A 23884-nucleotide genomic window follows, 5' to 3' on the forward strand; every position below is an offset into this window, starting at 1 on the left:
TAAAAAAATGCAAAAGGTAAAAGGAGGGAGTGTGCAAAATCATAGAAATAAAAGTATAAATTATAACAAATGTGAATGGTACCTCTCTATTTATGAATTTCCTTGGACTCTATGTTAAGACATACTTTGTCCTAGGTTCAATGTGCAAGTTTAGGCCTATTCTCTAGTCACAAGTTCTTCCTATTTGTGTGAATTTAATGCTACACAATTTGTATTTCTAGTTTATAAGTCACCCAAATGATCCATATCTACTTTTTTCTTTTTTTAAATTTCTGAAGATTAATATTACTTTTAAGTACATTGGAAATGTTGTCATTATGTTGGAAGGGGACATGTTCCCCTAGGCCAAACTTAGAAACATGACTAAAGGATAAAACACAATACAAATGTGTCTCAGAACAAAGTATTCTAAGTTATCATCCAAACATGTATCTATTCAAGATAAGAATATGGAAGAGTAGGTTGAATTTGATTTTAAATTTTGAAAATGCAAGGTTTAAATTTGTGCCCATAGGGTTGACCTTTTAAATGTGGAAATGATATTGGATAGATGAATAATTATTTTAAAGCACATTTTAAGAATTCTAGCATGGACCAAACTCACAAGTCATTACTTTAGAGTTTTAATTTTACCTAGACAACAAGAAAATTGATATTAAAAGACCGAAAAAATGCCCTCTTTAAGTTTAAATTCATTATTTAATGCTTAAGAAAGATAAATCAAACCACAACTTAATAATATTAAATTAATAAATTAATCAACATAAACATAAACATAACACATTTATAGAAGAATACCTTAATTGCCTCTTATGATAAGGCCTAGGTACACCAACGAATCTTGATAATGGTTTTCTTCGATTGGTCATGAAATATTAACCTACAAACTTGTAGGTTAAGATCAGTATATAGCTGAAATAACAATATTTATTGAACAGGAAAAATCACATAGTTGATGAAACGCCACCTCCATGGAAAAGACAAATGCATTGATGGGCCAAAAAATGAAATAAAAGATTCAATGATGGAAGGATTGGATGCTACAATTATATAGACACATCATAATCAATAATATATGCATAGATGGAGGGTAAGGATAATGGTATATGAGAATCCATGCATCAAGGGATGTATCAATGATGCACAATAAAGGCTAGGTGTGATACAAACTAAAGTAACAAAGGTGTTAGAGATTTTTGTTAGCATGAGCTTGTATGGTTGTCATTGATGTCAAACTTGGTTATCCGAATGGATATTTGTTTGGATATGCTTTGTCAGATCTTAGTTATCTGGATGGATGTTGGTTTGAATACTCTTTTGGTGTTGGTTTTATCATCCTGTATTTAGGGTGGTTTGGAATGCATTTGGTGCCCTCTAAATATGTTGTTAATTACATTGTAGTTTATTACATCATGTTCCTTTGTTCTGGCTATGTGTTGGAAGATGCCTTGAGATGTTTACTTGGGTCTCACCTTGGTGTGTGGATATTTGCATGGAGTATTTTGCATTGGAATTGGTTATGTGGCCGACTAATTGATTATGTCTACATATTATCATTTTTAACGTCCTTTGGAGTATGTGTGAGCATTTGTGGATTGTCAAATCATTCATGGAATGCTAAATTATAATATGTTTTGGTTCCCTCTTTCTCTTAGAATGGACCAATCTAAGTATTTTAGGTAAGGGTGGCTTATTTTGTGTAATATTTCTTATTCTATTTTGGTTGAGCCTTAATTCGGATTTCAATGTTGCATCTCATATTTAAGATGTGTAGATGGATAAACTAAGTGTGGATGAGAAGTGAATTGTGTGATAATTGTATGTGAATGATTTACAAACAGATTTGAGTTTGTGGTGATGAGAAAGTCAATTTGAGAAGAGATTTGAACTTCATATATTCTACAAGACATAATGTTGTGACAGTGAAGATTATTACATATGTTTTCCATGTTATTGATCACTAGAATATTGTCCAAGAACAATTTCATGATCAGGAGAATCCTTCTCAATTTTAGTTCAGCTATTTCAATCGTTGTTGATTGATAGTGGGTCCTTTGGTAGCAGTTTGTATTTTGTCTTGAAGAAGTGTTCTTCAGTTGTACAAGTCCTTCTTGTATCTTGCCTAAGGTAGTGCACCTTCATTATGCAAGTCCTTCAGGTGTTGGTACTCCTTGGTTTCAAGCCTAAAACGTTGTAAACATTGTTATCCATATTGTGAGTTATATTCTCCGTGGTTTTTCCCTGTTTGGCTTTTCCATGTAAATTTGGTTTTCATGTGTTATGTGTTTATGCTTGATTTGATAATGGTTAAAGTGTTGTTGAATAATTTGATTAATAGTTGTTGTTGAAGTTCCAGATCAATTCACCTTGCCCCCCTCAATCCTATCGCGTGTTCGACAAAAGGCCCTAGAAAGGATCAAAATAGTGATATAAGAATGACCTAGGACTAATAAAGAATAAATAAATTATTCAACAATCAAATATATGAAACCTAATGTAAAAAACCAAAGAAAAGGTGGATAGGGTGTGAAACATCTAAGATTAGGTAATGATAAGAAAAAACCCTAAAAGAAGTAAAGAAATGAATGATCATACATGAGAAACATAAAAATATAAAAAAATCTTGTATGCAAGGTAAGTAATTAGAAACATTAACCTTGAAACCCTAATGAAGGGGAAGAAACCTTAAGGGAAAATTCTTTGTCATGTTAAAAATATAAGGTTAAAAAAATTTAAATAAAATTAATAGATTTTCATTATAAACTCATTAAATATATGCAATCGATTAACAAATAGCAAACCTAGTTAATTTAGAGGTGGAGCTAATAATAGAATTAAAATAAACATGATCTACTTAAATAGGGGTATAAGTGTACATAGCTCCAATATTTATGATGGATAAATAATATTGTTGTTGTTATGGAATGTTTCACCTATGATGTAAATATTTCTCTCTTTCCCGATAAATAAATTATTATTCTATAAATTTGATCAAAATTTACAGCTATTATATCAAATATTATAGTAGATAAAAGTGCATATCGTGCACTAAAAGACGTCTTATTTCATGCCACTTTGTGTTGATGTCATGGATATATGGTATCAATGTTCAATTGACTTCAAAAAGTGCACTATTTGACCTAAATTTGTAGTCATCTCTAGATTTGTTTTATGTCTTCAATTATAAAACAAAATTGATCAATTTTTATAACATTTTACCATACTATACTAGGTCATGTATACACTACTATCACTTCTATAAAACCATATTTGATCCAAATTTCTCACTTCTCATACTAAATTTTCAAGAATATGATCACAATCAATTGACATTGAAACTCTTTATATTAATATCTAAACCTTAAAAACATCTGAAATCATTTTTTTCATTCAAAATTAACATCATAATACATCTCACAGTAAACTATAATTACTTCAATTTAAAAAATCTTAATCTCGATTACATCAACATTTTGCATTCTCTCCTGGACATGTTTTAACTTCTTTACTATAGGATGTTTTTATTAGCTTACAAATGGTTTCAAACCATTAGACCCGTCCATGGAATGGTTGCTTCCACTATCAATTGTTACCTGCCTAAGTGAGATGATATTTTGACGATCCAGCTTTGTAGAAAGTGCTGAGACGATGAGGGCTCCAGTTTTTAGTAGCCTCAAAAACTGCAAGAAACAAACTATTTTATAATGCTCACAGCCTGGCCAGCTGTACGCGGAACACGCTCTTCTAGCTGGACCTTCAAGTGCCAATCTGCCACATGCAATCTTCGTTTCTTTTTGCTAACACCAAATCTACCGTCACTATTATAATACACAGGCGTTCTCCGACCCATCAACTTTCCTGTTACTTTCCCTCCTTTCCTCTTTTCCTTAGCTGAGACTGCTTCATACCTATTTATATCTATCCCAGGGATCTTCATCAGCCATCATTCTACGCTTTACTCATTATTAATATGGAAACATCCAGCGCTGACACAGAAATCCCTGATTCTCCGGAGCTGTTTCCATTTTCTGCAGATCGCTCTGTTCTCTGGAGCTGTTTCTATTTTCTGCATTCTATTCTCATCTGTTTCTATTCTTTGTAACGATGGTTATTTAAAACCTCTTGACCCAATGTTCTGAATATAGTAGAATACGTAAAGTATTTTCTGTCTTCACATCTCTTATCTCAACGGAAGTATACACTTGATCTTCTCAAGAAGACAAAGATGGACGGTGCAAAACCGGTTCGCACTCCTATTTGCAGCTAAGAAAAGTTGTCTAAATTCACCGGCTCTGCCTTCAGCGATCCAACTCTATACAGGAGTGTTGTTGGTGCTCTTCAGTATCTCACCCTTACGAGACCAGATATTGCCTTCGCTGTCAATAAGGTATGCCAATTTATGCAACAGCCCACTGATGATCATTGGAATGCTGTCAAGCGTATCCTGCGGTACCTAAAGGAAACTCTCTCTTATGGACTGCAACTCAGCAAGTCTAGCCCTCTCACTCTTAATGCCTTTTCTGACTCAGATTGGGCTGGCTGCCCCGATGACCGTCGTTCTACTAGCGGTTACTGCATCTTCGTTGGCCCAAATCTGATTTCATGGAGTGCTCGAAAACAAAAGACTGTCTCAAGGTCTAGTACTGAAGCTGAATATAGACGAGCTGCCATAGCCACTGCTGAGCTAATTTGGATTCAATCCCTCCTCTCTGAACTTGGATATTCTCCCCCTATTCTATGGTGTGACAATCTTGGTGCTACGTACCTCACGGCTAATTCAGTCTTTCATGCACGGACTAAGCACATTGAGATTGATTATCATTTCGTTCGTGAGAAAGTTGCTAAAAGAAGAGCCAAAGAATCTCACTCCCCCATATTCACCACTAACAAAAAATTGAAAAACTAAAACTAGGCCAAGACTAAAAATGGCCACATTTTTCAGCCAAAAGAGAAAACACAAAAACCCTTTCACAAAAATAGAGACAACACCACCCGAATAAAATAAACAAAGAAAAACAGGGGGGAAATATCTCCTAACCAGCCTCTAAAATTGAATACCACAAAAGATAGGGTAAACACAAAAGATAGGAAGAATGGGGTCATAGCCTCCAAAATATACCTCCAAGCAGGCCTGGAATTTGACGGCCACCCCTACCTGTCATATAATTTTTTATGACGGTTTAGTAATTTTAATGCCTTTCATTTTACGTTTTTTAAAAAATGTTAAGTGTCAATTTTTTTTTAATTTGTGAATAGTTTAATATAAATTCTTTAAGCTTCATAGAATTGAAGTTCCAATAAAATTCAATTGAGGTGAAAAGAAATAATTCCATAAAAAAAAGTAAAACTTTGAAAAACAATGATAAATTAGTAATGCACTTAAAAAATTTTAAATTTACTTGTAAGTTTCTAAATTCAACCCAAAAGTCTTGTATTATAAAAATAGAAACCATTTTAGATTTTTTTATTACAATATTTAAAAAAATTAGAAATGATTATATCTTATCATTTCAATTGTTAGAAGTTTCTATATTGATATTTAAGACAATCTTTAAAAAATATTAAAAACTAAATTGACAAAGTTTCTAAATTTATATAAGAAAAACATACTAAAAATTCATATAAAAATAATATAAAACTAGAAATAATTATATCTTAATCATACCATTTTAAAATATTCTAAATAAATTCATATATTTATAATAAACATTGTAAAATAATATATATCAATATATATTACCTATTATAATATTTTACGGCTTATTAATAATTTTATGTGTCATATATACGGTTTGTGGAAAAAATAGCATGTCGATACTTACGGTCCACTAATTTTATTAGTTGTAATATACGGTCTAAAAGTGCAAAAACGGCCATATAGCCTGTCAAATTCCAGGCCTGCCTCCAAGGACGGACAAGATAGTCCAAAAATGAACCATGAAAGTCATGCCCACAATCAGCATCGAAAGATTTGACAGAGAGATCCCAACTCAGGGAAAGGGCATAGAGAGGAACCCCCCACCTCCACGAGCAAAACCATGGCCTCTCTAGGGCACAAAAGGTCAAAACCATGCAAACCCACTATTGGTCAAGGGCATTTGAAGCCGAAACCACAATAAGATGGAAACCATGATGCTAAGAAAGAGCCGCAAACATATATAAATCTAATGAAATATATTATTAAATATATATGGAAACTGTGATGCTAAGGGCTGCAAACATATATTTATTTTTAAATATATTATTAAATCTAATGAAATATATAATAAAATTATGTTCATTATTACATATTATATGAAATATAATACATGCCATTACTTTAAAATATTATTACATAATATTTTATTAAATAATGATATTAAAATTAAACATAAATATAATATAATATATATAATATCTACATATTTTATAGAATAATAGTAATATTAATATATTATATAATATTTTCTTATTACTTTTAAGGATGTGTACACTCTATTTTAATAATAATTTGGATAATTCACTCTCCAATTGTTGGACTTACTTAGGCTCTTTCTTGCATTTCAATTTTTGATTATATTTTCAAAATTTAATGCACCTCCTTTATTTCTCATTCTTGCCCCCTCTATCTCTATCTTCCCATCTCTCCCTCTCCCTTTTTATCTATATATCCAATCAATAACTACATGTCTATAATTCAAGTTTAGTTCCAAACTATAAATCTTGTGACTACAAACATAAATTTATAGGCATTTTATGGGTCATTTCTACCATTCTATCTATTCAACTATCTCTCCCTCTCTCCCCCTTTCCTCTCTCCCCCTCCCTCTCCTCCTCTCTCAATCACTCTACTTTTCCCTCCATCTCTCAAACTCTATATCTCTATATCTCTATATCGCTAATTCTATCTATCTTCCCCTCACTCATCTATATATCTTTCTATATATATCCTTTTGTACCTCTATCTCACTATCTCATTTTATATCCTTCTCTATCTCTATGCATTTCCCTCTATCTATATCTTTTCATCTATTCCTCTCTCTCTCTCTCTCTCTCTCTCTCTCTCTCTCTCTCTCTCTCTCTCTCTCTACCTCTCTCCCCTTTTCTTTCTCTATCTCTCTCTCTCTACCCATCTCTCTCCCACTTCCCTCTCTCTCTCCTCTTCTCTCTGCCTCTTTTGCATGTCCATATCCATGTATCTCTTATCTATCCCCATATCTCCCTTCCTTACGCCCTCCCTAAACCCATATCTATTTCTCCATCTCTTCATCTCTCTCCCTCCCTTTCTTCCTCTATCATTACTCCATTTCTATGTCCATCTCTCATACTCTATATCTATATATCTCAATTTCTCTCTATCTCCCTCTCACTACTCTATATATTCACTATCCATATCATTCACTACTCTTTATATTTTTCCTATCCCTCTCTTTCTCTATATATTATCCTCTATCTACATCTCTCCCCCTCTTCCTTTCCCATTTCTCACCCCCTCCCTCCTTCCTCTATCTCTCTCTCCCTCTCGCTCTCCTCTACCCATCTCTCTTCCTCTCTCCCACCTCTTCTATCTCCCTCTTCTACTTATCACTCTTTCTTTATCGCTATATTTCTCCGCACATCTCCCTTCTTCTCTCCCTCTCTATCCCCTAACTATCTCTTTGTCTCTCTACTTTTCTCTTCCCATATATCTCTCTTTGTACCCTCCCATTTATCTCTGCCTCTCCCTTTTCCTCTCTCATTCTCTCTATCTCCCATTATTTCTCTTTTTCTCTCTCCTCTTCCTAGACTTCTATATCTACATCTCTTTCCTCTCTACTTCTATATCTCCTTATTTCTTTGTCCATGTCTTCTTCTATCTCTATCGCATTATCTATCCATCTCTCTCTAGCTAAATGTCTCTCCCTCTCCGAGCCACATTTCGTAATTTATAAATTTTGTTTCAATCATCATTGGATCTCTATATCCCTATCTCCATATCTCTCTCGCACACTCTTACACACATACCCCCTATTTATTCCTTCCTATCTCTATCTCTATATCTCTCTCTCACCCACACATATGCATGAGCAGTCCCTATTTTTCCTTCCTTATCTCCATCTCCCTCTCCATCTCCCCACTCTATTTGTTTGTCTCTCTATTTGTCTCTTTGTCTTTCCTTCCCCCCTCTATATCTCCCTATATCTTGACCTCTAAATCACTCAATCTCATCATAGACATATCTATATATATATATCTCTACCTCTCCCTCTTCCTCTATATCTCTTTATCTCACCCAATCTATCTTCCTGTATCTATCTTTATCTCTCCAACCCTCTCTATCTCTCTATTTATTTATGTCCCTCTTCATCGCTACCTCTATCTTCCTATTCCCTCCTCTATCTCTAGACATGTCTCCCTCTATCTATAAATCCATCTCCCTCCCTCTCTCTCTCCCTCTCTCTCTCCCTCTCCCTCTTCCTAGATCTCTATATCTATATATATTTTCCCTTCTATCTCCGTCTCTCCATTTTTCTTCTTTAATCTCTCCCCCTATCTCCATATCATTATCTATACCCTTATATTTCTCTATATATATATCACTTACTGTCCCTATCTTTATCTTTCTACATCTCCCTCACTAAACCCCTATTTATATATCAATCTCTTCCATCTGTCTATATCCATGTCTCCTCTTTCTCTTTATCCCCTATCTTTATCTCTATCTCCCTCTCTATCTATATCCCCAATCTCTATCTCCTTACCTCTCTCTCTCTCTCTCTCTCTCTCTCTCTCTCTCTCTCTCTCTCTCTCTCTCTCTCTCTCTCTCTCTCTCTCTCTCTCTCTCTCTCTCTCTCTCTCTCTCTCTCTCTCTCTCTCTCTCTCTCTCTCTCTCTCTCTCTCTCTCTCTCTCTCTCTCTCTTTTGAGATGCTTCCCATCTTAGTATGCAAAACATAGACCAAAAAATTTATGATTAGCTTTCCACACCTTTTTGATGTACCCATTGCACACTAGGGTGCAATTGCTAGTTTAATACCACTTGTAGATATGAATTCTCCCTTTTTTTCATATTTGATTAGATAAATATTATACTAATAATTTATGTATTAGCATTCGCGGTCCATCCTATAGTGTGATGGTTAAGTGGTTGCATTGTTAATGGTGCAACTTATGCCTTTGATGGGCTATCAATGTGGATGTCTTGCTAGTGATAGGAGAATTAAGGTAGACATGAAACAAGATGGAGGATGTGGAGGTATATCAGCTAGCCATTAATGCCAAATGTAGATGTGTAGGAGGAGGTGTGTGTTGGTGGTGGAGAAGAGACAAGGCAGAGAAATGGATGGCTAGGGCAAAGATGGACGGTCAGTGTTAATGTTAGGGATGAGGCCTCTCATTTGTGGCCTCACTTAGAGCTTGGGCCAATTCTATTGATGGAGGAGAGACAAGGAGGAAAGATGGACAGCTAGGGAAAAGGTGGACGATCAAGTGTTAATGTCAAGGATGAGGCCCCTCATTTGTGGCCCCACCTAGAGCTAGGGCTAGTGTTGATGGTGGAGGAGAAACAAGGAGGAGAAATGGATGGCCAAGGCATAGGTGGGCGTGTTAATGTCAAGGTTGAGGCCCCTCATTTGTGACCTCACCTAGAAATGGGGCTAGCATTAAAATCTTACTGCCTTAACTGATCAAAAAATTTATTTAATATATTTATATAATAGATCAATAAAATTTCCTATAATATATTTTTTATGTATTCACTTTCATGTCATTTAAAGATATAAACTTTTTGTTATTATTATATATATTTAATTTTGGAATCATTATTAACATATGTAATTATTATATAGACCTAGAGGAAAGTAGCTATTGGTATTCGAACCTAAATCTCTCACAAACCAACAACTTTGGTGACTGTTTTACACGCACTCATTTATATACAAATAAAAATGACATTTTATCAACTTTTTTCCAATTATAATTTAAAGGTAACCTCTTCCTCTAAAAATAGGGATGACGACACAATTTTAAGTAGCAATCACAACTACATCGCAACCTTAATATTCATTCCTTTGTAATGAGTACACATGGGATTCTTACACAAAGTGGGTACGTTTTATTTGATTTCAAGTGATCGCAGTTCGTGATATCCCAGTCTAGTTATTGCAATCTCAAACGAATTGATAGAATTCAATGATAGAAAAATTAAAGAATATTTGATAGATCTCAATGCTATGCTCTGTCAACTAAGACTTTATTTAGTTTTTTTGTTCAATTAACTCTCTGGATGGTGCATTCTGCAGGAAGGCCCTACAGAAACCTTTTTCTGTCCAAGCAGTAATCATAAATCATGTAATTCTTGAGCACCCATTTCAGTTTCTGTTCCTGACTGAAATCCAAGGCCGCCTGACTCCACCATGAATTTGCAGAGCAAACAGAAGACTTTGTGCACACCTATGCATTAAAATTGTGGAAAGAGGCATCGAAGGGTGCTTTTCTCCAATCAGTCTTCATTGCCCCGCCTCTGGTTGCCCAATCGTCTGTGTACCACGAGCTCGAATATATTCTCATTGCTTGATTCTTCGGATATGCAACACCCAACTTCTTGTTGTTCTCGAACACTCTCACCGGTGTTCCATCCACGGAGAATCTGCACAATACGACCACCATGATATATTAGAACTATAGATAATTATATCCATAAAATTACGAGTAATGCTTGTATTACATACATAATAATTTGTTGAGGATTCCAGAGTAGAGAGTAAGTGTGAAAATCGGCGGTGTGATCAAACCAGAGGTTAAATTGTTGTTCCCGATTGCCCTGGCCTTGAGAGTAAACATTTGTGTGCATAACGTAGGGATCTCCAGACAGGTTTCCCAAAAACTCGAAGTGAATTTCATCGTGGTTATTGCCTTGGGACGAAAGCTGCACCAAATATTTCAACACATGAATTTATCTGCCATGCTCAGCTAAGAAGGATAATATGTCCTATGTCATTACTAATATGAATACTATGATATATTAAGCGGACTTACATAGTATGTCGTTATAGTGCCTGCCGAGTTACCAGGAACCAACTTGATTTGCATATCGATGTTTTCGAACAGGTATTCCTTCTTGGATTGAAATCCCGAGCCTATCATATAACATCTAAATTAAGGTTCGACATAGAATTTGAATTATATACAATAAGGAAAGGATGATATGAGTAGAAAAATATGGTTTTTCGTTATACCTGAGGATCGGTCGAGAGTAAGCTACAACTGTTGCCCTTTGTTGAGTATATTAGCGCGATCACTACCCCATGTGATATCAAAATCGTTATAAAAATTTGCTGAAACATGGTGGGAGATTGAGACCATAAATATGAGGAAAAGCACGAGGAGGGCCATTGATAACAGAGTTGAAATGAGAAAGTCGAATTTAGGTAAGGTGTTAAGAAGATAGTGGATTTGTGATGGCTGAAAGCTACCAATCGCTTGTATATATATAGTACAAAAGTATGAATGAGTTGTCACGCCTTGGGGTTTATTTGGGTACGTGCAAGGTTTGGCTTTACAGGGATAACAATCTGGATTTTTTTTCTGGGGCCGGCTCATTTGTCTGGAAGCTCCCTTTTATCCTCATCTTTTCAACGTTTTGATACCAGAGCTCACATCCCATGATAATTGTAAGAGAAAGTGTTTTCTAGCTGTATTTTAGCTGCTTCATGTAAATTTCAGGTTGTTAAAGACACACAACTCCATGGCACGTTGTAGTCTCATGATTACCGAGAATTGATTAATGGAGAACAACTTGCAATAGATTTGAGCGATCAGAAACAAGTTGCAATTGATTTGGTCAAAGGTCTATTTTGAACAACACGCTCCTATTTGAGAAGGGAAAGGGAAGGGGCATGGGGCTTTCGTTATACCTACAACACTAAAAGTTATTTTTCTTTTCCCTCTAGGGTGGGGAAGGGGCTTGGGGTTTTCGTTATACACTAAAAGTTATTTTCCTTCTTTCTGAGGTGGCAAGTTGGTATCTAAAAATTTTACCAGCAATTTAATTCTAGTCTATTTTATGAATTTAACTGTAAGTATTTTATTAATTAAAAATTATTTATATAAAGAGAGAGGGGGTGGATGGATACAAGATTATACTCTAGGGTAAAAAAGTAGAATTCAAAATAAAACATAACAATAACAAAAAAATTAAGTGAAAAACAGTAATAGTTTTAATCCATTTTCGATAATACTTTGAAGATTTTTCTTTCCACTATAATATTTTTAACTATACTTAAATCAAATGTTGTTTTGATAGCTATAATCAACAATGTCAAATAATATATTTTTAAGAAAATCTAAAATTCTTCAAGAGGCTATCAAATTTTAATTAGAATAATAAACCTTATAAAAGTTGTGCTATTCTTAATGATTACCTTATGTAGTGATATAGTATAGTATTTATATTAATATTTAGTCTTTTAAATAAGTAATATTAAATTAAGCTATCAAAAATTATAATTATATTATAGGTAAAACAAAAAAATAATTAGGCATGGGCTGAGTTTGGAACTTTTATAATGTTTGTTCAATTTAATTTATAATGTGCTTCTTTAATGCTAAACTTCTTAGTTTACCAATTAAAATAAATAATATTTAAAAATTAATAAAAAATATCATATTATGAAAATAATAACATGTGTACATTAGGGTTGCATTTTGAGAAATAGATCATTTTTTTAATACTTTTGTCTTTTGTGGTCCCTTTAATTTTGATTTTATGTTCTCCTTCAATTTTATTCTGTATGGATTACATTAAAATGAAGTGCATTCTATCGATGACTATATTCCTATTATTAATTTCTCACAATGATGTCTCTACCAAAAACCTAACTCTACATCTAAAAAATATTATTATGTTTTGATTAATAAAAAGCAAGATAGGCCTGCACCATTACATAAATGCTAAAAGTGCTACGTAGGGCACATGAGACATGCACACCAAGCAAAAACACAAAAGAGGCAAAACCTTTTTCGAAAAGAGGCTTTTGACCATAACCCCAACTAGTGGAAACAATGTCCCAAACACAGGAAATCACCTAATGAAAATGGAGGGGGTTAGGAGTGTGCCCCAAACCATCCTCTTGAAAAACCCCCTTAAACTAAGAGCAAACTAGCCAAGGGATAAAAAAATCAAAAGCAAATTTGAAAGACATTCTACAACCTTTTATGATTAGGGATACTAGAGAACACTGATCTGGAGACACCCACGAACCTAGTAAAAATAGAAACTCCTAGCCATTCTATAGCAGTAACAAGAAAAGACATCATGGAATGGACTAGCACAAACAAACACAAGGGGTTTTGAAAGGCACCCCAGAACCTTTTTCATGATGAGTAGCCTGCTAACAAAACATCAAGGGTCACCTCAATAGACAAGCTGTCAACAAAAATATTGGCAGACAAATCCCCAGACAGAAAAAATATAGGGTAGAGACCCTAGCCTTCAACCCAGTGACAAGAAGATCTCAACTCAATCGCCAATCTAGAAGTTCTAAGCTAATTGATCCAAACATGCCCACTACATGACGAGGGTAGTAGAAGACAAAAGCAAAAATTGTCAAAAATAACATCTTCTGAAATAAGAAAGAGTCTAGTGCCATCGCGAGGATGACAAAAATAGAGCCCTCTCTGGTTAAACTCCCATAGGGTAACCAACCCTCAGCACTCCTCTGGAAACCACCCGCCACAACATGGGAAGAATTGCCTCCAAGAAGAACACTATCATTCTCAAAAAATACCAAATCCGACCCCCAAAAAAAGCCATCAGCAAAATAATATTTAAATAACAAAACACCTTCAAGGCCCATCTCCATAGGAACACTAAAAGAAGTAGAGTAAACATCATGTCAATTACCCTTCCCAACTAGGAGAGGAGTCCCAAGAGGAAGTCTTAGAGAGAGGAAGGAAAAGCTACCCCACTCCAGAGAACCTCAACACCACAGGAAACCATCCATCCTAGCACAAAATCCCACCTCCATACGATCAGTACTGAGCAGGGGAGCCCAATGCAGCACGCAACCCACCAACAAGAACCAACCCCAAACGAAGTTGCTCCACCAATGAGTGAGAGAAAATTAGGCACACTCAGCCCTGAATAGAATCTAAAATCCCCAATCAACAAAAGCAAAGAGAAGACCACATAGGGGCACACATTAAACACCATAGAATGAAGGGTTGTCACCAAAAACAGACCCTACAAAGTAGGCCCAACCACCAGAGACTCTCGACACCCACCAAACTTAGGAAGCAAGGCAAAGAGATGAATAGAAACCCTGCACCCACCAACGACTCTCCTTGCATACTGTCAAGAAAGATTCACTGATTATAGGAAAAGGAAAAACAAGGGCCCAATCCAATAGGGAAGAAAACCATCATCTATTAGGGGCCACTTCCTAACCAATGACCCAACATGAAATAAGCATAAGGGAGGCACGATATGAGTAGATATCGAGACCCCAGAAAGCGAAAGGGGCGTAATGTCTCTCCAAGCAGAAAACCAAACAAGGAGCACTGAAAGAGCTACAACCACTATCCAAGAAAAAACCAAGCTACTAGCCACCTAAATCCCCTAACCATCCTCATCGTCGCCCTCACCTCCATCCTCTACATCGTACCCTGAAGAACCTACACCTCTAGAAACCCTAACACTCCTCGCTCCTCCTTGCTCCATTGAATCTTGGTGTACTAGTTCATTTCTTATAAATACTATTATGTTTTTCATTGTAATGATGAGAATTAAATTTTGATTATAAAATATTTGATTCACCAACTTGTCATTGAGCCAATCTACTTTTAGCACATACTTAGAGATATATTTGCAATGTGATAGATATTGACTCCATTATGATTGTCAATCAAACAAGGGGAGGTTTACACTATGTGGTTTAGCATAGAAGCAAGAAGACTACAATTTCTAGAAATGGGGTTTTCCTTTGGGTGTTAAAAGCCCAATTTCATTCCCTTTCACAGTGGAAAATCTATCCACTTTGCCTCTATTTTAAATAAAAGGCTATACATTCCTTGATTTAGAAGCTTTCCCTCATTCTATAGTTGCTTAGATAAAAAATAATAATTAATTGCTCCTATTTTAACCCTTCTATAGTTTTCGACGATTGAGAGGACACAAAACTAACAAAAATAGAGTTCTTGGTTACATTAACTTAAAAAATTTATAAATTGTAATCTTAATTTGACAAATAATTTGGAATGGATAAATCCAATGTAATATTTTTGTGAATTATTGTTATTTTTGTGAATTATTGTTATTTACAAATTTTGTAAGCAATGCTAAATTTACCCTTACCCCTTCAATTTAAGTGCTTAACATCCCTCCGGGCTAAGGCTCTGAAGTATTACCGTGCCCGTTTCAATAACATAAATTATTTTGATGTGATGGTATTGAGCAGATTTTCTTTGGATGGAACTCCCGTGAGAGTGTTTAAGAACAACGAGAATGTGGGTGTGGCGTATCCAAAGAATCAAGGCATGAGAATATATTCGAGTCTGTGGAACACAGACGATTGGGCAACTAGAGGTGGGCTTGTGAAGATAGACTGGAGCAAAGCCCTCTTCGTCGCCTCATACCAGAGTTTTAATGCACAGGTGTGCAGTACTTCTTCCTCTGACTGCTCTGCAAATGCATGGTACAATCAAGCAGCATTGGATTCGGGTGAGCAGCAGCAACTTGAATGGGTGCGCAAGAACTATATGGTATATGATTACTGTTCTGACACCAAAAGTTTTCCACTGGGCCTTCCTACTGAATGCACCCGTTAGACATCAAACGCTGAGTCAATCAACTCTACCTTCGAACAGGAAATTTTTCCCTCCTCTTTAATTGTACAATATTCACACTCTTTCATTCTTTTAACTTTCCCACAATTTCAATGTATTATTTCTTTCAACATGGAATAAAAGAAGGCTTCACACCTTTGGTAGATTATGTGGATGTAAAATCTTATATGAACAAATGCACACGAGTGCCCACCTGATTCCGTCCAGTAATTTCGGTTCTATTTCATAATCATGAATGCTTAGATTTATTTCTCATTTATTTCTTTTATAATCCCTCTCATTCCAAGACAATATCAATCAATGATACTTCTACACATGGTGATAATAGAATCATAATTCCAAAATCAACAATCAAGTTTACAAGGCAAGTCCCAAATTCCTGCAAGAACACTTTATCTATCAATACATATAAACAAGGTTAGATATAAATATTCCTTTAATCAGATATATTTCCTAGTGATCTAGACATCACCAATTTATTCCACATACAATATCAATTTTGTGTTTAGATTGGTCATGGATACTGTGCTTTACAAAGGTCATGTATCATGTTTGGGTTGCATAAAATTTTAACTTAGAAATAATTATGAAACAAATTTTGACTCACAGATTAGTCACCCAATTTTATCAAGCATTGATCATATGTGACAGTGTGATCAAGAGAAATAGAGGAAGGGGGAGATATAGGGAGACAGAGAAAAATAGATATAAAGAATTTGATTATTTGCTTAAGTTCTTGCTTAACTACATAATACTAGAATGGTTCTTTTCTTGATTGATTGTGAGTAAAGGATCAAAATTCTTCAACCCTAATGTATAATGAGATATTTAGTTATATAATTTTCTTAATCACTTCCTTGAGTTACTTGTAGAATTGGATGATGGCTAATTTTATTTTTTATTATTTTGAAATTGTAAACTATGCTTCTCTCTTTAACATGGTAATTTCAAGTGTGCCAAAGAATATTTTCTTCCTATGCCATTTATTTCTCTTCTCATTTGTTGTTGGATACTCCTAAGATTAAAAAGTTAAATAAGATCATTGGTAGTTTCCTTTAGTTTATGGTCAATTTAATAAAGTTAACATGGTATATAACATCACATTTTGACTTATCTTAGAGCAAGTGAATTTGTGGCGCCTTTTTTACAAAGTGTGGTTGCAAAGGTGATCATTATGATATTTACAATGGTTCAAATTTAGTTGCTAGAATGAAGGTGGGTAGTTCAACATAGTGTACTCCATCAAGGACAATTCCATGAGAAAGAAGTACACCATCCCCTAATTTTTATCTGATCTAACTACCCTAAGAAATCTCCTCATAAACACATAAGGAGTTGGAATGCTAGCAAAACATTGCAAATTACTAAGAATGGATATCTCTGTGTGCAAAAGTCCAGCTTTTGTGTAAGCTTTGTCTAGATAATGTGAATAAAATCTTCAACAAGAGGAATAGAGATTTCTTCATATTTTTCTCCAATCTATAACCTCTTGCAATCCTTCTCATGGGCCAAAGTCAACAATGAAACTTTGCAAAGATCAACATGGAGAGATACCAAGACAATTCAAAACAAACCAAAACTAAGCGCAACAAATTAAAAAATGTTTTTGGTCAATGTGGATTGCTTGTCTACTTACGTGCTCTTGCACCAAATTCAAACTATTATGTGGATCTTTAAAATTATTCGGGGATTATTAAGTAGAGATTTGCATTAATGAAGATAAGGTGCATTTGCGAGTTTGATCTTTGTAAGGTAAAGCCAAGTAAATCAATTTCATTTGAAAAGTAATTTCTTACACTATCATTAGGGTATCCACCTAGGGTAGACTCTATGTTGCAAGATTAGGCATCAATTAGTCTAGAAGGTCAACCATTCATTCTCATAAATCAAGAAATCTTGCAAACTTTTTAAGTTTTTACACTTCCTTTACTTTGATTATACAACCTATTGTTGAAAATTTCTATTAATTTTATGGTGATCTTTGATTATTAAAAGCCTAGAGGATTGTTTATAGTCTAGTTTTCACTATCTCGATGATGTATACAACTATCATTGAAAGTATTTAAAGGATTTCTGACGTAATCAATATTTAGTTGCATTAGTTATCTAGATGCTTGAAACAATGCAACAATCCTTAGCAAAGAACAACAATCACAATTAAAGTATAAAGTCGTAGTTTTTGGTGTAATTGAGATATTTATCAAAATTCAAGTGTAGTTTTTCGAGTCAAACTCATTGACCCATATTTCATGGGTAGTGGTTCACAAGAACCCATCTCTCATGAGAATGAATGGTACACTTAGCACTTATTGCATTAAGATAAAATTTTAGTATTGGATCTTTTCCAAGATGTCACCCATCTGAAATGTACTCCTACTCCAACTGAAATGTTTTTAACAATAGAAATTCCCAAAATTAATTGCACTTAACTTGCTATCCTATTTGATAAACTTTCAGCAAGTGTTGTGAGTTCCCTTTAGTTTATTAATTGATAATAACTAGGATATAGAAATTACAGAACTGAAACTGAATTAAGTCAAACATTTAAGACCTGCAATCTTCTTCAATATTCGTATTCTTCACCGTAGCATAAAATTATCAAGAACAAATTTAACAGCCAGTTCCCTTTGGCGTTCATTAAATGAGCTCAAACTAACAGAGGTGTAAGGTGCAGATTCATTCCAGGCAGTTTGGAGTAAATATTGACTCTCCCGTACAAAACACTAACAGGAAATTCGAATGTCATTAAGCAATTCTGTTTTCTAATGGAATGATGATTACGAGTGTCTTCAATGACCAAAATATGACACCTCAGACGTGGACGACAAGAAAATTCAACAAGTCCGACTTCCCCGAGATTTTACGGAAACTAACGCAGCCGTGTACAGTAAAAAAGAAATTCGAAACTCTGATAACAAGTCAAATTTGAGATATATATTAAATTGTCTTGGATAGCATTTGTTACACACAAACATAGATTTATCTGATAAAATTACGCGTCGCAATCATATATTTAATACAAATTATATAGCAAAATTTTTATTTGACAATAATCTTTTTTTAAATTTCTAACATTAATATTGCATTGTATGTAATACTCACCCATTCACATAATATAATATTTTATCCATTATTAAATCATTCCTTTTAGAAAAAAGAAAGACATTGGTACACAAAATCTAACACTAGCACTTGCACCAAAACAAGGTGCGAGGGTTACGCCGATAGCAATGTATACTTTCAATGATAAATTGGAGGGTACAAAATTACATAATGTTAAAATTGCATTTATTAATGATAATTTTTTATTTAATGTAATCAAATCGATTTTAAAATATAAAAAATATAAATACAAATGAATGCAAATTTATCCAGGATATTATAATTTCTTGTCTTGGTTTGAGGCAACTCTACTTTTCCCTTATAAGCCCTTTCTAGTGTTTCAACATTTCTTATCTCGATGTGCCTATTTAATTTGTCATCCATCGCATGACTTTCCCTCCAGTCAACTCTTACCCTCTAACCCTAAACTTTACCCTTATCCTAATTCTAACCTTAACCCTTACTATATCCCCAATTCTGATCCTTAAATTAAACATAATTCTAACCCTAACCATACTTTGACATCACATGGGGAAATGATCGTGCTAAGATACTTGACAATGGCCAACGTTTGCAGCTTACTCTCGATCAGTCCTCAGGTATATTCATCTCTTTTGCCTACTTCATTTATATGATTTTAATAGTATGCTGAACCGATGCTTATCTCCTCCCCTGCCTCTGCTGTATGAAAACAGGTTCAGGGTTCCAATCCAAGAATGAATATCTCTTTGGCAATATTGATATGCAAATCAAGCTGGTTCCTGGTAACTCGGCTGGTACTGTTACTGCATACTATGTAAGTCTCTCCCTCCATTTCATTTTGTAGCCCTAAAATTAGTACTGGGTAGTACTAGTATTGTTGTGGGAAGTTGAGCATGGTCTAATAAAATGGTGATGTTCTGTCGCAGCTCTCTTCACAAGGGAATACACACGACGAAATAGACTTTGAGTTTCTGGGAAATCTGTCTGGAGATCCCTACATTATGCACACTAATATTTTCTCTCAAGGCGAAGGCAACCGCGAGCAACAATTCTACCTCTGGTTCGACCCCACTGCAGACTTTCACAGTTACTCTCTGCTCTGGAATCCCCAACAAATTATGTAAGTTAGTATTTTCCCTACAACTTCAAATCAGCTACTGAATGTCCTCTTTTGCCTAGCCCTCCAGTTTTAACATCATTGTTGTACTTATATTGTGCATTTCTGATAGTGTGCAGGTTTTCTGTGGATGGAACTCCGGTGAGAGTGTTCAAGAACAGTGAGGATCTGGGCGTTGCATATCCGAAGAATCAGACGATTGGGCAACAGAGGCGGTGCAGTAAAGATCGATTGGAGCAAATCCCCATTTGTGGCATCTTATGGAAATTTCAAAGCAGAGACATGCTCTGCCTCCTCTAATTGCTCTGTGAATTCATGGTATGCTGCAGAGGCATTAGAGTCAAGTGAGCAGCAGAAACTTGAATGGGTGCACAAAAATTATATGATTTACGATTACAGTCGCCAGGCGTCCAACTGAGCTCAAAGGACAAATACTTTAACCAAATTCATTAATTCAAATTCTTTTATTCTTTCAAATTTTGTGGCGATTTTGAAGCCAAGGAAGCTATATATGTAACGATTGGATCCCAATCAATTGAATATGTAGCTCAATATTCATTTTGTTAGCATTTGAAGAGATTCAGAATTCTTTCTACTATGGACCTCTTTTTTTGAATTTTGTTGTTGTCGTGAGTAATGACGTTTGCTTGAAGTCAATTATGATTAAGGAAAAATCTATATAGGGGAAAGGATCCATTAGTTGTGCACCCTAACTTCGCGCTTCTCAAAATCTTACTTGGAAATTTCAAATCACTCTGATTTTTTTACAGCAGCTTACTTGGCAAGTCCCTTGCTTATAACTAAGGTTTCAGGGCCACATCATCAAATATGATGCCACATCAGCATGCTTTTTGCCAAGGTGCCCAAAACAGCCCCCAAAAAAAGTGAGACCACTACGCTGCAAAAGAGACCGCAATAGTTGTGCAGCTGACATGGCATCACCTAATCGGTTACTTTTTACAATATTAGTACATTTTTAACAACTATTGGTACATTTCCTAACAACTATTGGTACATTTGTTTCAAACAATAGGTTTTATTTGTTCAATTTTTGGAACAAAAGGTATCAACAACCCTTACAACAATTGGTACATGCTCAACTACTGGGTCCTTTCCCCTATCCTAACTTATACGGTCATGGTAACACATTTTTTGAACTATTTTTTAAAGTATTTATTTGGTTAGTTTAGCAAAGCTTAATTAATATATGTACATCTTTGATATACATAATCTTAAAGAATAGTTTTAAGCTCATAAGTTACATATAAAGATGTAAAAAAATTTGGTGAATATTAAATAAGTTAATTGGAGATTGATAAGTTAGGATGCAAAACTATTTGATTCTCTTCCCTACTATTACCCAAAGGTTGAGCTATTAATTTCAAAGAGAAAAACATATACTAGCTATTAATAGGTGTAATATGAAATTCTATATGTTACAATTGAAAAGAAGTTTTATGATGGTAAAATATTATGTATGTTGCACTTGAGGTATTTGCAATAATTTTTGTGATGGTGAAAGTCTTCTTAAAAAAGACAAAATAATATTTGCTTAACGAAGAAGTATTATTAAGTAGTAATTTGGAAGTCAATTAGTAATATATGGAAAACGTTTGTAAATCAATTATGTATGTAATTGTAGTGGTGAAATTTGCATATCATGATGGTAGTTCAAGTAAATTGGTGGTTTCGGGTGGTAGGTAAGCATGATAGATAGTTAAGAGTTAAAATGTCTTTCTTTTTGAAAATTTTGGTAATCTTTATACTTATATTATGAATGAAATATTTCAATTACCAATAGAAAAAATGCATGTTGATAAAATAAATAATTATAATAAAAAATTATTATTTTTTTTATAGTCAAATCCTTAATTGCATATAAAACTTGATACAAAATATATGTAGTCCATTAAATGCTTCAATTGATTATAGAATAGAAATAAATGAAATAAATTTTATTACAAAACAATAAAAAACTAATTAGAACTAAAATCATGTAACATAGCTAAAATTCTATCTCATATAACATTTATTAGAATTCAATTTTATCAATTATATAATTTTAAATTCGGTATCATGGTTCATCTCAACATGAATGTACCTTAAAGTCTATGTTGGAATTGAAATGCATGTTGATAAAATTTGAAATTTTTCATCATGAAGGGACAAGTGGCTTGGTGGTGGATAATTTTACCAGCCACATGAGTGAGTTCTAAGTTTGACGGTTAGGGCATTCAATATTCTCATTAATGCACATATATTTCCTTGTAGAAATACATATAATCATTATCATTGAAAAGGGTCCCAATAACTATTGTTTACATGACAATGTACATTCACTCCAAAATTGGGAGTAAATATACACCTTTAAATTGTTTAGTAATTTGAGCTCCTTGAGTGAATGTTAGTCCATTCAATGTTTAAGAGAGAAATGGACTTCATTAATCACCACATTCTGGTAGAGATGAAGTGTAAAATTGCTATTGACCAATTGACCACTGAAAAGCATGATGTTCAATTAAAGTGTAGATAGATGGGACACTTTGTGCAAAAAACCTCTCTAAATATTGTATTATGTTTATATTGTGATTGGCATGGTAACATAAAATGGCTAATTTAAAGAAATATACTCAAAAATGGTATCTTAATCTTTGGGTCATAACTTAAAAACAAAATTAAAATAATCCTTTCAATATTTTAAATAATATTAAATTTGAGAACAAAGTTAGTACAATACCAAAGAATATTAAAGTTGAGAAGGAAGTTAATATAACATTAAATTGTCAAATCATTGATCAATATTGTGTGCAATTCAATCTAACACATAAACAAAAGATTTAAATAACAAAATCTAAACTTTTTTTCACACCTAAATACAAACTCAAGAGTAAGATCGAGAACTTGCAAGAAAGGATGATAGCAAACAAGAAAACTCTGAAATAAAGATTTGGTGATGTGAAGGAAATTGGAGACAACAAAAACATTGAAAGAAAATTTTGGGTTTATGCAAATCTTTATAAAATTGAGCTATCATTAGGCCAAGCATAATTGCAAAAAAATCAAATAAAAGTGTCACACTTTTTTGGTATAGGACAATAGAGGAGGGTGGTGTGGTTGTCTCCTCATCTTTGTGATCCTCTCACATAAGAAAGGTCAGTGTCACCAAGGAATTTTTTCAAGCATGACATATAATTTCATCATTAAATCTTAATTGAAGCTGGGCTCACTACATAGGTTGAAAATATCCCTATGTTCTTGCATCAACGCTTCTTTTTTCACATACACAAAATCCTCTTAATAGATATTTTTTTGGCAAAAACAATAAAGAAAGGGAAAAGGTAAGGTACTCTTTTGTTGGTAAAACCAAAGACTATAACATAGCGAGGAGTGTTTTTTATCATGGATCCATCTTATCATCTCCAAGATAGCCTTCCCATCTTTGGTGTAGCCCAAGAAGCTATAAAGGAAGGTATGCAAACATATGATCAATTAAATAATTAAAATATGCATAACGAAATATGTGAATGATGTTTACACCTTGTGACATAAAAAGAGAAATGGTATGCTCTTATTGTATAGGAAAATAAGGTGGTTGGAAGCAAGAGAATGTATGTTCATTCTAAAGAGAAGATCTCCATTGGAATCAAAGATGGTGAATTTATTGTTATAATTAATAGAATTTGATAAAGATAAATAGATAATTCTGATAATTGAGCCAAATTGGAGATTCTAGCTTGTGAAATCAAAATGTAAAATCACATAATTTATTTTCTATAAGAATATAATCTTTTTTTTGTTTTCCGTAGAGGTATCCTCATGACTCATCCCAGAATTTCCCACCAAACCTTGCCTTGGGCTTACTTTTTGTCAAGTTGGGGTGTTAG

At 34.1% G+C, this 23884-nt stretch overlaps 2 protein-coding genes and 1 pseudogene across 2 annotated transcripts; 2 read left to right on the forward strand and 1 right to left on the reverse strand.

Annotated features, from left to right (window-relative positions):
* Positions 1 to 10025: 10025 nt before the first annotated feature.
* LOC131032123 (xyloglucan endotransglucosylase protein 1-like) lies at positions 10026 to 11399 on the reverse strand (annotated as a pseudogene).
* Positions 11400 to 15289: 3890 nt separating this feature from the next.
* On the forward strand, positions 15290 to 15781 carry LOC131057091 (xyloglucan endotransglucosylase protein 1-like). Its single transcript, XM_057991279.1, has one exon. The coding sequence runs from the start codon at positions 15290 to 15292 to the stop codon at positions 15779 to 15781; it is 492 nt and encodes a 163-aa protein (XP_057847262.1).
* Positions 15782 to 19418: 3637 nt separating this feature from the next.
* LOC131871098 (xyloglucan endotransglucosylase/hydrolase 2-like) lies at positions 19419 to 20467 on the forward strand (the record flags this gene model as incomplete). Its single annotated transcript, XM_059215915.1, has 4 exons — positions 19419 to 19500; positions 19597 to 19697; positions 19810 to 20003; positions 20120 to 20467. Coding segments are annotated over 4 exons (558 nt in total), but the record flags the coding sequence as incomplete, so codon positions are not given.
* Between the last annotated feature and the right edge of the window lie 3417 nt (positions 20468 to 23884).

This window comes from Cryptomeria japonica, unplaced genomic scaffold (assembly GCF_030272615.1).
Source record: "Cryptomeria japonica unplaced genomic scaffold, Sugi_1.0 HiC_scaffold_370, whole genome shotgun sequence".
Classification (NCBI taxonomy): Eukaryota; Viridiplantae; Streptophyta; class Pinopsida; order Cupressales; family Cupressaceae; genus Cryptomeria; species Cryptomeria japonica.

Coding starts and splice junctions, on each gene's coding strand:
- LOC131057091 (XM_057991279.1), top strand. CDS start 15,290: ATGCTAAATTTACCCTTACCCCTTCAATTTAAGTGCTTAACATCCCTC.